General features: G+C 48.1%; 1 protein-coding gene across 1 annotated transcript; it reads right to left on the bottom strand.

Annotated features, from left to right (window-relative positions):
- Positions 1 to 363: 363 nt before the first annotated feature.
- BID (BH3 interacting domain death agonist) lies at positions 364 to 14,082 on the bottom strand (the record flags this gene model as incomplete). Its single annotated transcript, XM_080704946.1, has 6 exons — positions 364 to 449; positions 2,812 to 2,987; positions 3,047 to 3,285; positions 4,771 to 4,916; positions 9,616 to 9,829; positions 14,071 to 14,082. 6 exons carry the CDS (start codon positions 14,080 to 14,082, stop codon positions 364 to 366), a joined length of 873 nt encoding a protein of 290 aa, XP_080561072.1.
- Between the last annotated feature and the right edge of the window lie 543 nt (positions 14,083 to 14,625).

Raw genomic sequence — 14,625 nt, 5'->3', positions numbered from 1 at the left:
CTTGCTACGTTGTTGAGTGTCTCACTAAGTAGCTAAGGCTGTTGCAAACTTTCTATCCTCCTGTCTCAGCCTCCAAAGTACTGGGATCACAAGCGTGTGCCACCATGCCTGGCAGTGACTTTTTTAACAAGAAATTTGTATTTTTCTTACTTACAACCTACTTTTCAATTTAATTTTTAAGTTGGAATGTGTACAGCTGAAACAACATAAAGGCACAAAGTGCCAATGTAGGAGAAGGCAGAAAACCCACTCAAGCATGTGTAAGTTGATATATCCATTCCAATATATCAACAAAGAAATTTTGAAATTTCTAAGTTTCTACAGCTTAAAACATCATCTAAAGATAGGGAGAAATGGCTTTGTTCAGCCCTTCTTTTCCAGGATGTCTGCTGATGTGGCTGTGGGTCCTCCTCCACCGGAGGCAGCCGCACTGCTGCCGCTGTACTGCACTTTAGCCAGTCACGCTTCTGCGGTCATCCTGTCAGTCCATCTCCTAAACAGAAAAGCAAAGCCAGAATTAGCCGGTCCACTTCGCAAACCAGGACACTAGTGCCACAGTCAAGAGCATGAGGCGGGGTACGTTCAGAAACTCCCCTCAAAGCCCTATCATCCTGTGAGAAGGCCTCCCTTTAGCTACATGGAGGTAACTGCAAACACAGGGACCTGGAGCTGGATATTCTCTTCTCCTGATCATTCAAGATGTCAGGGGACAGGTTAGAATGTAGAGGAATGGCGGCTGTTTCAGCAGCAGTGTTGTGAGCTGCCAGGAGCACGGCTGCTGACATTCTGCCTCCTCAGCCTCCCCTTGAAATGGCTGTTGGTAAAAGCTTTCCAGGAACTTTCTCAGGCTTCCTTCCGACAGTTCAGCTTGGTTTAAACCCTGATTTAAAATTCATATTCAAGGCCGGGTGTGGTGGCGCACGCTTGTAATCCCCGCGCTTGGGAGGCAGAGACAGGAGGATCGCGCAGGTTCGAAGCCAGCCGCGCGCGCTGGCTTAGGAGACCCTGTTTCCAAATAAAAATGTAAAAATAGGTCTGGGAGTGTAGCCCAGAGGTAGAAGGGCTTCCAGGAACCCCAGTACCACCACACACACACACAAAAAAAACAAACCTCATATTCAGCCAAGCATGGTGGTACATAGCCATAATCTCAGTACTTGGGAGGCTGGATCACATGTTCGAGACCAGCCTCAGCAATTTAGCAAGACCCTCAGCAACTTAGTGAAACCCAGTTTCAAAATAAAAAGGGCTGGGGATATAGTTCAGAAGTAGAATGCCCCTGAGTTCAATCCTCAGTACCACATACACAAAGATTCCTATTAAACTTCCTCTTATAACTGAAGACCACGGCACATCTAGGATGCTTCATAAAGCCTATCAGTTAACTATTAAGAGCATTAGATGCCATTTTACTTAAAAATTTAAGGAAACCTGCCAGGAGTCATGGCAGATACCTGTAATCCCAGTACTTGGGAGGCTGAGATGGGAGGATTGACTGTTCAAAGCCAGCTACATTAACTCAGTGAGGTCCTCACTCAACAACTTAGCAAAACCCTGTTTCAAAATAAAAATAAGCTACTTAGTGAGACCCTGTTTAAAAATAAAGAATAAGCTGTAATCTCAGTACTTGGGAAGCTGAAACAGGAGGACCGCAGGTTCAAGACCAGCCTCAACAACTAAGGGACCTGGCAATTTAAGATCCTGTTCCAAAATAAAAGAATAAAATATGGCTGGGAGTGTAGCTCAGAGGTAGAATGTCTCTAGACTCAATAGCCAGCACAACATTGAAAAAAAAAGTTAAGGAAATCTGAGTAATGCTTCTGACACATCAGAAAATCCTAAACATTCTCCAATATTTGAAAATTTACAGTAAGATACATCCACTTGTCTTCCACTAGGGCTTATGAAACTGAGCATCAGACTAAAAATGTCTGGTCCTTCCTGGGTAGTCATGAAGACTTGGATTGTTAGTATCCTGGTTACAGGGTAGACATGCTTCCTAGTGAGGGGAGACTTTTAAATCATCTCCTCCCTTTTTTTTTTCTTTTTTTTTTTTTTTTGGTGGTACTGGGGTTCCTGGAAGCCCTTCTACCTCCGGGCTACACTCCCAGACCCATTTTATATTTTGAAACAGGGTCTCTTAAACCAGCGCGGCTGGCTATGAACCTGCGCGATCCTCCTGTCTCTGCCTCCCAAGCGCAGGGATTACAAGCGTGCGCCACCACGCCCGGCTTCTCCCTTTTTTGACGATTTCTTTTGTTCTCTCTCCCCATCATCCTTGGTAAGCATTTTCTTTCTTTTTTTCTTTTGTGTGCTGGGGGTTGAACCCCAGGGGCATTCTACCTCTGAGCTACACTCCCAGACCACCTTTTTTTCTTTCTTTAATTAATTAATTAAATTTCTTTTCTACCTCTGGGCTATACTCCCAGACCTATTTTATATTTTATTTGGAAACAGGGTCTCACTAAGTTGATGAAAGCCTCACTAAGTAGCTGAGGCTGGCTTCAAACCCGTGCAATCCTCCTATCTCAACCTCCCAAGCGCTGGGATTACAAGCGTGCGCCACCATGCCCGGCCTTATTATTCTTTATTTTTAAACAGGGTCTCACTAAGTTGCAGAAGGCCTCACTAAGTAGCTGAGGCTGACTACGAACCTGTGATCCTCCTGTCTCAGCCTCCCAAGTACTGGGATTACAAGCCTGTACCACCACATCCGGCTTGATAAGCATATTTTAAAGGAATTTTCTCTTCGGTTTGTGGTAAGGGGAAGCCGAGGCAGCCTGAGACAGATGAGTGGGCACCTCTGGCCACCTTCCTCCACGCCCTCATGGTGCACAGTGCTGCTCCGCCCATCACTGTGTGAGACGGTCTGCACGGCCTCCTCACAGCAGCGCTGTCCAGCCTTCCCTGCGCTGTGGTCATGGGGGAGACCAGGGAGAGACAAGGTGAGAGGGGCAGCAGTGGAGGGTTCTGCTAGGTTTCTGGACCTTCGAGGAAAAAGTGGGTACAGGTGGCAGCAGAAACCAGGGAACCCCAAAAAACTGACAAGGAGCTGGCATCCCTGGTTCTTACGTTTCTGAGTAAGTTCCTCACATAGGTGAAGAGGTTCTGGTTAATAAAATTCACGGTCACATGAAACACGTCGCGGAGCAAGGACGGTGTGTGGTCGGCCACCTTCCTGGCCAGCAGCATGGCCATAACCAGCATATTCTTCTCAGTCTGGAGGTCGTTAGGGCAAGCCTGTATCATTTCTTTCAGAGTGGCCTCCAGGCAGTTCCTTCTGTCCTGCACAGGAGAAAGACGGCTTACTAATTATCTTCTCTCTTAGAGGAAAGACAAGTCCCCAATAATTAAATAGCTAAGGCTCTTGGGAGGAGAGAGTGACAGATGATTCTGGTTTTTTGTTTTTTTTATTTGTTTTGGTGCTGGGGATGGAACTCAGGGGCATTCGGCTTCCAAGCCACACCCCCGGCACTTTTCATCTTTAAATAGGTTCTCACTGAATAGCTAGGGTCTCACTAAGTTGCTGAGGCTGTCCTCGAACCTACAACTCTCCTGTCTCAGCCTCCACCGTGCCCGGAGACAATTCAGTATTGAATACAAGTGCTTTCAGAGGGCTGTGTCTCACCAGCTACTAAGTGGAATCCAAGGAGCCAACGTCATCTCCTTCCCCCAAAGTACTTACAGAATTAGCCTCCACCTCAGGAGGTGCAGGCTCACCTTATGGGTGCACACCTACTCCACTGCACTTGAGGGGCCGTATGTTCCGTGACTCACGTGCAAAATTCACCCTGGAAGGGCCCTGGGCAGCACTGCTCTATGACAGCAGCTGGGGAAGGGCAGCCAAGGAGGGTGTCAGAATGAAAGCCAGCTGCCCCGGAAGCCGGGGACTCTACCCGCTCAACCGGAGACAGGAGGTGGTGAGGGCGCAGAGAAGTCGGAGGATGCGCTCTTCCTCACCTCCCGTGACTATAGCATTTATCTGATGGTCTAAGGGCACAGCATCCTCTCTCCATCTATTTTTCTTTGAGAGTACCGCACTGTGGACCAGTTCTGGATGCCCCACAGGACTGAGCAGAGGGTAGAAGTTCAGTTAGCATCTGTATAACTATGAAAACCACAAAGCCAAGGCCGAATGGGCGCTTTTCTGGTCACACCTAGAAAATTGACTCAAAGTGCTCCATTGGCATCTTTACTTACTCTCCCAAACAGAAGGAAGAACAAGTTATTTTGGAAGTCAGACACACTCTGTACATCTTTCTGGAGGTATTCCTAAGCTTGGGACCCCAACTTGGGATTCAGTTTTCTTTTTTTTTTTTTAAATAAATTACTATTTATTTATTTATTTATTTATTGTAGGTTTTGGGATGGAACCCAGGGGCATTCGACCTCCGAGCTACACCCCTTGCCCTATTTTTTATTCTTTATTTTGAAACCAGGTCTCACTGAGCTGCAGAGGGCCTCACTGAGTAGCTGAGGCTGTCCGCGAACCGCGATCCTCCGGGTCTCAGCCTCCCGAATGCTGGGATTACAAGCGTGCGCCACCGCGCCCGGCAGGATTCAATTTTCCTAAATTCCAACCACGCTCTTCTGGGCGGTAACTGTGCTCTCGCTCCATCTCCAGTTTTCTCGTCAATGCTCCTGATGGATAATCAGGAATGGCGGCACTTCATGTCCAATGAGAAGCAGAGGCCCTTGTTTTGACAATCAGAAGAGCGCCTGCACTTCCCAGGTTGCCCAGAAGAGGTGCCAACGTGCCCCCTCACTCACCTCCTCTGACAGGTTGGCATCCCTGAACCGCTCCACCAGGTTGTTCACCAGTCCTGGCTGAATGCGGATGTTACGATCCATCTCATCCCCCACGTGGGCAAGATGTCTGGCGATATTCTGGATGACTTCTTCCTGACTTTCAGAATCTGTGTAGGCGAGGGCAGCAACATCAGAGCAGTCAGGCAACGCCCTGCTCAACACCCTTTGCCCTTCAGCCCACCCTGGAGACAGGAGGGTCCTGCGTGGAGCATGCCCGAGCCGGCTCCACAGTGCACCCCGTGGTCCCTGCCCTGGCGCCACTCCACCAGTCAGCGATGTGCAGAGTCGGAGACCAGCCTCTGCTTCAGCCCAGACTCAGCAGCTGCCCAGAGGAAGGACAAGGCTGCGGCGTGCCTGAGGGACGAGGCTCTGACTGCACTGAGTCCCACCTACGCTTGACCCTCCTCATAGGCCAGGGTGGGGCTGCCTCCTCTCCCCATCCCAGCTCATTTGGGGAAAACCAAATCTCTATGGCATCACCTAGGCCCTACGATCTGCTTCTCCACTGACTGGGACCTGCTTGCCCGCCTGCCTCAGGCCCCCAGCCACAGCGTCCCTGCTGCCTGGATGCCGCCCACCTGCAAAGAGCACAGCGCCTTCCTCCTCTCTTACTCTGCTGCTACCGCATACCATGCAGATCTTGAGAAAGCTCGATCAGGGGATCCGCAATGGCGTAGATCCCCCATGAAGTATGTCTGGCATTCCTTTCTTCATAAAATTATTTTAGGATTATTTGGATTAATATGTATAATTGGAATTTTATGTATAAACATTATAACTAAAACTGATGAGGAGCAGCTTGTGAGAGACTCAGGGGGCAAAGATATCTTCCAAAGGATAAAAATATTGGGCCAAATATTAAGTTCAAGCTGACCTTAGTTAGAGCCACTGTATACGATTAAGTTTGAGACAGCCTTGTGAAGTGAGACAAAATATACTATGTCCAGCACCCTTGCCCTAAACTTTATAGAAAATAATAATTTTTACTGTCCTTGGCAATCCTGCTTGCATGACTATACTCCTGCTTTTCTGCCAAAAAATAAAGTATAAAAACTGTAACAAATCCTGAATAAAATGAAGATTGAATCTGAATCGTGTGGCGTCTTCTCTCATCGGCCTCGGTTTCCCCCTCATCAACACACGAACCCTGACTCTGCTAGGGCTGGACCCCGGCACTCTGCCCTAGTCTTCACTCCTTTTTCTTCTTTCTTAACACTTACTATACCTTTTACCCATTGTAGTTATTTGTCTGACTCCCCAACAAGAATATAAAATTCCTAAAAACCATAATTTTCTTTTCCAGTATTAGAAGCCCAGAGACTCACACATGCTAGGCAAGCACTCTAGCCCTAAGTTACATCCCCAGCCCTTTATGAAAGTATTATTTTGTGGTACTGAGGATTGAACCCAGGAGCATGCTACCTCTGAGCTACACTTTCACCACTATTTTTATTTATTTATTTATTTATTTATTTATTCATTTATTTATTTCATTGTGTGGTACTGGAGACAGAAACCAGGGGCCTTCTACCTCTGAGATACACCCCCAGGTCTATTTTATTTTTTATTGGGAAACAAGGTCTCACTAAGTTGCTGAAAGCCTTACTACGTTGCTAAGGATGGCCGTGAACCTGCAATCCTCCTGTGTCAGCCTCCCAAATACTGGAATTACAAGTGTGGGCCACCACACCCAACTTATTTTGTTTTGTTTTTGTAGTATTGGGGATTTGACTCAAGGGCATTCTACCTCTAAGCTGCCCAACTCTATTTTATTTTTTATTTTGAAATAGGGTCTCACTGCATTGCAAAGGGCCTGTTAAGTTGCTGAGGCTGGTCTCAAACCTGTGATCCTCCTGTCTCAGCCTCCTGAGTACTAGGTTTACAGGCACAAAACCGTCACACCTGGCTCCAAATTTTATTTGAAGACAGGATCTTGCTAAGTTGCTCAGTCTGGCCTCAAACCTTTAGTCCCCATACCTCAGCTGCCTGAGTCTCTGAGATCACAGGTATGTGCCACTGTGCCAGGCTAAACTATAAGTTTTTAATCTGTATGGTTTATTGTCAAATACCCAGCTCCTAAAAATACTGAGCACACAGTAGGTGCTCAGCAAATAAATGTATGAGGCCACGGGGGTGTTCTCAGTGGTGGAGTATGTGCTTAGCATGAGCAAGGCCCTAGGTTCAATCTCTAGCACCACAAACAAAACAAAAACTCAAATTGCAAATGCCATGTGGGTCAAACTAGGAGGTTTGGAAGTCTAAAGGCAAGAAAGTATGTAGAGAGCAACAGGAGAAAAACTCAGGGCGTGGGCTTGGGTACTGCTGCAGCAGCTTCTGACAGTAAGGCTGTTCCTGCCCACTCCTGTCCTTCCTAGACCTTCCCGCTGCTTTTACTCAATGTAGGGCCAAGGGCTGGGTTTGAAGACAGAGTCTTTGGCACACCCTGATTAAGGGGAAACAACTATCACTGCACGGGGAAACAAATGTTGCCGCCCCCCACTCACCACATCTAAGCTGGGCTGAGGGGCAGAAGGCTGCACAGCTGTTGGTCTCACCTACGGCCATGGCCACCAGAGGGCAGTACAGTCTGTGCCAGGAGACACCTGGATTTCCGGGCTGACTGACTCACCAGGGGCTAAGGAGGTGGGAAGGCCTGCGTGTAGCTCCTCCAAGTCACTAAGGGTTTTCACAGCAGAGATTTTTCTAGCCAACTTATTCTAACCAAGGTCAGAATCACTTTGGTTTTTTATTTTTGTTTTGTTTTTTGCAGCACTGGGGATGGAACCCAGGAGCTTAATACCTCAGAGCTATACCCCCAGCCTTATTTTTTACTTTTTATTTGGAAACAGGGTCTCACTGAGTTGCAAAGGGCCTCACTAAGTGGCTGAGGCTGGCTGCGAACCTGGATCCTCCTGTATCAGCCTCCCAAATGCTGGGATTACAAGCGTGCACCACTATACCTGGCTGGTCAGAATCACTTTGGAAGTGTCCCACCTGAAAACATGCTGATTTGGGTGGCTGGAGAAGAAGCCTGGGGCTGTGCATGCTGAAGAACTCCTCATGAAATGCCAGCGAGAACGCGGTTCTGGGCTGAGCCTCAATGCACTTCCCAGCCTCATTCCAGGGCAGCGCCAGGCTGCAGCACAGGTGGCAAGGGGGAAGAGCACACGGGGTCAGGGCTCGGGATGAGGCACCCCGGTGTGGGGAGAGGGAGCTGAGCCAGCTCATGAGGGGTGGAGCCCAAGACCTGCCTCAGACCTGCCAGCTTCTGATCTGGGGCCAGTCACCTGGCCATCTAAGTCCTCATCTGGAAATGAGGTTCAGAATACTCCGTCTCCTCCCTTTCTCCCAGCCTTCTCACTCCTGGGGATGGAGCCCAGGAACTCATGGGTGCTAGGCAAGTTCTACATCTGAGGTACACCCCTAGTCCAATTTTCTCACTTATAAGAAAGTACAAAGCCAGGTGTGATGGCACATATACTTGGGAAGCTGAGACAGGAAGATCACTGGTTCAAGGCCAACCTCAGCAACTTAGCAAAAACTTGTTTCAAAGTAAAAAAGGAGTGTAAAGCCGGGCTTGGTGGTGCGCTTATAATCCCAGCATTTGGGAGGCTGAGACCAGAGGATCGTGATTTGCGAACAGCCTCAACTACTTAGTGAGGCCCTCCGCAATTTAGTGAGACCCTGTTTCAAAATAAAGAATAAAAATTTGGGCAGGGGCTGTAGCTCAGAGGTCAAATGCCTCTGGGTTCCATCCCCAGACCCACCAAAAAAAAAAAAAAAAAAAAAAAAGGAGTGTAAGCTTGGAGGTAGAATGCCCCTGAGTTCAATTCCCAGTACACCCCCCTAAAAAAGGAAAGGAAAAAAAAAAAAAAAAAAAACAGGTGTGATGGTATGCCTGTAATCCCAGTACTTGGGATACTTGGGAGGCGGGCGGGGACAAGAGAAATCATAGGGTTGAGGCCAACACATAGTAATTTAGCAAGACCCTGTTTCTAAATAATTCAATCCCAGTACCAGGAGGAAGCAAGGGAAAAAAGAAGAGAAGGGGAGGGGAGGGGAGAGGGGAGGGTAAGGGGATAGAAAAACGTAAGGTTTTATACAAGATGCTAAAATTTCTATAGAAGCATGGATTCTACTGGGTTGGGAGTTCAGCTGAGCCTGAACTCCCAAGGTTGTGTGGGGCTGTGATGGAGTCACCTACAGGGCCTTGCTCAAATCCACACTATCTCAGAACTATCAAATCAGAATGCCTGGAGGTGGAACTCAGGTACCACTATATACTTTAAAGCTCCCTAGGTTCTTGAAAATTCATAAACCCAAAGGAGAGACTCTTTCAGGTCATATACTACAGACCAGTGGTTTCCAATCTTTGGCTGTATCAGAATTACTTGGAAATTTTAGTAAAAACAGTATTCTGGGTGTAGGGATGTGCCTCAGTGGTACAGTGCTTGCCTAACATGCACAAGGGCCTGGGGTGGACCCCAGCACACACCCACACACCACTACTACGATCACCCCCAAATCACTCTTCTATACTGGTTCATCCAGGAGGATCAGGACCACACACGAAGGGAGATTTCAGCTACTCAGAACTTTCTACGTCATCCCTAATAGGTAGATAATGAATTTGGCACCACTGGAGGCCTCAAGTTCGGAGAAACCATATGACGTGAGAATGTACGGTGGCCTGAAACCACAGGGCTGGACACTGAGCGCAAGCCTCCTTTCCAGCCTTGAGCTCCCAGGATGTTCCTGGGGCACTAACCCCAGATGTGGGGCAGGGAGCCAGGGCCAGATGCCTACCTGCTACTATTCTTTCCATAGAGAGGTAGCTGGCCCGGTTGCCATCTGTCTGCAGTTCGTCCTCAAGTTCCGCCTGCAGGAGAGCTTTCACGGGGAGTTCCTGGCTCAGTGTCTCCAGTTCTGGGTAGAAATTATGGTTGGAGCAGCTTTGGAGGAAGCCAAACACCAGCAGGTTTGTGATGTGCTCATCCTTGAGGCCTGAGCCATTGCTGACCTAAGATGAAAGGGGAGTTAGGAAGGCTTGTGGAATCCTGGGCGGGGCCAAAGACCTTCCCACATCTGAGCAGCAGAGGGTTCCTGTGTGCAGTCAATCCTGAAGACCTCAAGGGGCCCAGAGAGCTGGACAACCCCGTGGATACAATAGCTCTGAAGAGGGGCTGAGTGGGCAGAGGCTTGGTCTGCAGCAGCTGTGTTAAGCAATGCTACCGGTAGGTGCCAACGAGAGTGCTCCAATTCCGCAGAAGACGCATCTTCCATTTGTTTTGCCTGAAAACATGTGCTGGGATGAACTTCCTACTAGGTGAGAGGGCCCACGGGCTGGTTCAAGGAAACCAGGCGATTAACTTCAGTTAGATGCCATCTGTGTATTTACATGCTTTTCTCCACGCCCCAGAGCTCCTTTACCAACTCAAGCCAGCCCTTATGGCTGTGCTTCTAGGAAGTTAGCTCTTTCTTTCCCATGGTCTTCTTTGGGGACCCAGGATGGTACTGGGCAAACAAGATTCTCAATAAACACTGGGGAGGGATGACACAGCTCAATCCCTGCCTTTGGCCTAACGTGGTCTCCTTCCAGTGGCTTAATCAAAACCCTACAGAGAGCCATCAGGACCGTTCTGCCTTGACCAGAAAGGGCTGGAGCGCCAGGCCCTTCCACTCTGTCTGCGCCAGCAGCCCCTGCAGCCATAGCTCAGCCTAGGATCTTTGCTGAGGAAACCGGGAGGGGCAACTCTGGTGTGTGACTGCGTCTGGGGTTGGCTTCTCTGAAATAAAGGCAAGTACTAGCATCAGTGGCCTTGAGTTCAATGCCCAGCAACACACAACACACATACACAGAATAAAAGGCTTATAATATGGTACTTATGTATTGTTCTTCAGCTCTTCTTTAAAATTACTTCCAAAAAAAGGAAAAACTTTATGTAAAGGTTCTACTGTATTCAATCCTCACAAGATAGCTCAGATATTCAAAATACATGCTTCATTTCTACCTCAAGAAGATGTCCTGGTTAGAAGAGAAAAGGGGACCAGGGCAATGTTGTGCTTGAGTATGTCTGTCCAAAATAAGTGTTCCAAGTCTGAACCCCAAGTACTTCTAAGTGGGATCTAATTTGGAAAACAAGGTCTTTGCAGATCTAATAAAGTCAAGAAATTTAACATCATTAGACTGAACCCTCAATCAAATGACTGGTGTCTTTATAAAAGAAGAGAGAGATTTATGTAGGGGATACACAGGGACAGTCCCACCCGAAAACAGAGTCCCCAAATAGTGACATATCTCCAAGCTAAAAATCACTAAGGGTTGCTGGCAGCTACCAGAAGTGAGGAGAGGTGCAGGGAACATATACAGATGACGCCCAAATTTCACACTTCTGGCTCTGGAACTGTAATGGAATAAACCCATTATTTAAAGTACCAAATTTGAGCCGGTGTGATGGCGCATGCTTGTAATCTCAGCACTAGGGAGGCTGAGATAGAAGGGTCACAGGTTTGATGCCAGCCTCAGCTACTTAGTGAGGCCCTCTGTAACTTAGTGAGACCCTGTTCCAAAATAAGTAATAAAGGCTGGGTGTGGTGGCGCACGCTTGTAATCCCAGCATTTGGGAGGTGGAGGGGGAGGACTGTGGTTCCCTAGATCACTGTGCCTCCGCATCCAGGCTTCAGCTTCCTGTTTACCAACCCTGGATCAAAAGGAAGTGTTCAGGTGAAGACCTCTATGTTAGTTTCCTGGGGCTGCTGAAACAAGATGGCACAAACTGTACTTTATTTTTTTATTTTTTATTTTTGTAGTACTGGGGTTTGAACCCAGAGGCATTCTGCCTCTGAGCTCTAACCTAGCCCTATTTATTTATTTATTTATTTATTTATTTATTTATTTATTTAGCAGTACTGGGGATGGAACTCAGGGGCACTGTACCTCCGAGCTACACCCCCAGCCCTATTTTTTAGTCCTATTTATTTATTTGTTTGTGTGTGTGTGTGTTTGTGTGTGTGTGGTACTGGGGGTGGAACCCAAGGGCTTTTCTACCTCCATATACTCCCATATCTATTTTATATTTTATTTGGAAACAGGGTCTCACTAAGTTGCTGAGAGCCTCACTAAGTAGCTGAGGCTGGCTTTGAACCTGTATGATCCTCCTATCTCAGCCTCCCAGGCACTGGAATTACAAGTATGTGCCACCATGCCCGGCAGTCCTTTTTATTTTTGAAACAGGGTCTCACTGAGTTGCAAAGGGCCTCACTAAGTAGCTGAGGCTGTCTGTGAACTGTGATCCTCCGGTTTCACCCTCCCAAATGCTGGGATTACAAGCGTGTGCCACCTCGCCCGGCTTAGCAAGATTCTGTTTTAACATAAAAAATAAAACAGTGCTGGGGTATAGCTTGGAAGTAGAATTCCTGGGTTCAATCCCCAGTACCAAAAAAGGGGAGAGAGAGAGAGAGAGAGAGAGAGAGAGAGAGGAAGAAGAAGAAGAAGAAGAAGAAGAAGAAGGAGGAGGAGGAGGAGGAGGAGGAGGAGGAGGAGGAGGAGGAGGAGGAGGAGGAGGAGGAGGAAGAAAGAAGAGGAGGAGGAGGAGGAGAGAAAGTGAGGGGGAGAGAGGGAGGGGGAGAATGAGTATGAATGGGAATGCATGAATGAATGTGAGAGTGTTGACCAGCAAGGAAAGGGAAGAAGAATCTCATGTTAGAAAAAGAGGGTCCAGAAATGTTTACTAATGATCAGCTGGCGAGCAGAGGAGGCGGGCACCTGTGTAGATGGGCATGTACCATGAAACAGGAAGTGGACTCAGAAGATAGATAACCATTCCACAAACAAGCAGAGCTCCTGACATACCACGCATGGAGCCATGCCCTTTCTTTTAATCTTCTAGTGGTAAAAGTTGAAATGTATGTCTCCAAATAAGGAAGATTTGAGTTATATATCTTTTTAGATCCTAGGGAAAAAACATGTTGAGAGAAAAAAAGACTTAGGAAACCCTGATGGATATTACAAAACTGAAATATCAAGGAGAGAAAAATAATTTGCATGAAATAAAATCAGTTCCAACACAGAAAGATGGAATCTACTCCAATGTGCCTGATTAAACTGGAATGATCCTGGTACCCAAACCTGGCAGAAATGGCACCAAATAAGAACAAAAATGAAATCAGAGCTGGGCATGGTGGCGCATGCCTGTTATCCCAATACTTGGGAGGCTGAGACAGGAGGATCACAGGTTTGAAGCCAGAGTCAGCAACTTAGTGAGGCCCTATTTCCAAATAAAAAATAAAATAGGGCTGGGGGTATAGCTTAGAGGTAAAATGTCTGTGGGTTCAATCACTAGATGGACAGACAGACAGACAGACAGACAGACACACACACACACACACACACACACACACACACACACACACACACACACACACACACAAGAAACAATTGTGGCTGGAAGGGACAATTGGCAGGTTCCCACAGCACCAGAGAGAATACTGTTGTCCACATTGATAATGGGACAAGTAGGAGCTCCCAAGACCTCTTCTATGAGACTAGCACCTGTCGAGAGCCTACTATGTCTTAAGCCCCCCAGCTATCCAGCGGAAAGTCACATCGTTCCCATCCTCCTGAAAGGACATTCAACAAGTACATGTGGAGACCTGTTAGGCCTCGGATCTGGAACATCCCCAAAACATGTGTGTTGAGGGCTTGGTCCCTAGTGCAGCAGAGCAGAGGTGGGGCCTTTGGGAAGTGACTGGATGATGAGGACTCCACCGTGTGTGGATGAATGGGTGGGAACGGATACTGGGAGGTATGGAAACTTGAGGAGGGAGGTGGGGCCTGCTTGGGAGAAGCAGGTCACTGGGAGGTGTGCCTAGGACATGTATTTGTCCCTGGCCCTCCGCCTCTCTCAGCTTCCTGGGCAGCTCTGCCTCACCACAGCCAACTGCAATGGAGCCAGCTGCCCAGGGACCAGAGCCTGCAACACCGTGCGCCAAGATCCTCCCTCCTCTAGCTGTTTTTCTCAGGCATTTTGTCACAGTGATGGGACACCAACACAAGACCTTTCAGGCACCATTAGTGCTGCCGGCTCAGGGATTCAGAAGCTGTAATTCTGTTGTAGATTTGCAGTTCCTCTTTGCAAAGCTGTCAGATGAGGGGTTGGCTGGATCGACATGGATAGGCGCTTACATGAAGAGCAAGCCCAGACCCTCGGCCACCTTCCTCCCCCTTCCCAAGGCACTCTTCCAGAAGAGCGAGAGTCTGACCTCAGAATCCATGGTGGCGCTGGGTGGCTCCAACTCACTTCTGGCTCATGCGCTTCCTGGTGCACAGTCTGGAAGAGGATACACAAACACACAGGGTGAGCAGCTGCTCCCCACAGGGACGCCTCCTGTGGAAGCCCCTATGGGAAGGGGGCGGCTGGCCTGAATGAGGTCATGTCACCACCAGCCGGCGGGCAGCCCACGCTTCTTTCTTTCCCTTTGGCACAGACTGTGGGCAGCAACCCAGTCAGCAAAATGGAGTTTTCCTCCCTCCAGACACTTGCCAAGTCGCTCCTCGGCACTCGCCAGGCTACCCTCCAGCCAAAACTACAACTCTCCTACTCCTCACTCAGGAAGACCCCGCAGACCAGGCTTACAAATCACTTTCTTTTTATATTATATTATTATTATTGTTGTTGTTGTACTGGGTAGGAAACCTAGAGGCATTCTACCTCTGAGATACACCCCCAGCCCTATTTTATTTTGAAACAGGGTTTTACTAGGTTAACGATATTGCCTCACTACTTGCTGAGGCTGTGCTTGAACCTTCGATCCTCC

This window comes from Muscardinus avellanarius (assembly GCF_963383645.1).
Source record: "Muscardinus avellanarius genome assembly, chromosome: 11".
NCBI lineage: Eukaryota > Metazoa > Chordata > Mammalia > Rodentia > Gliridae > Muscardinus > Muscardinus avellanarius.
The sequence above is the reverse complement of the archived record's forward strand: the minus strand, read 5'-3'. Positions and strand labels throughout refer to the sequence as shown.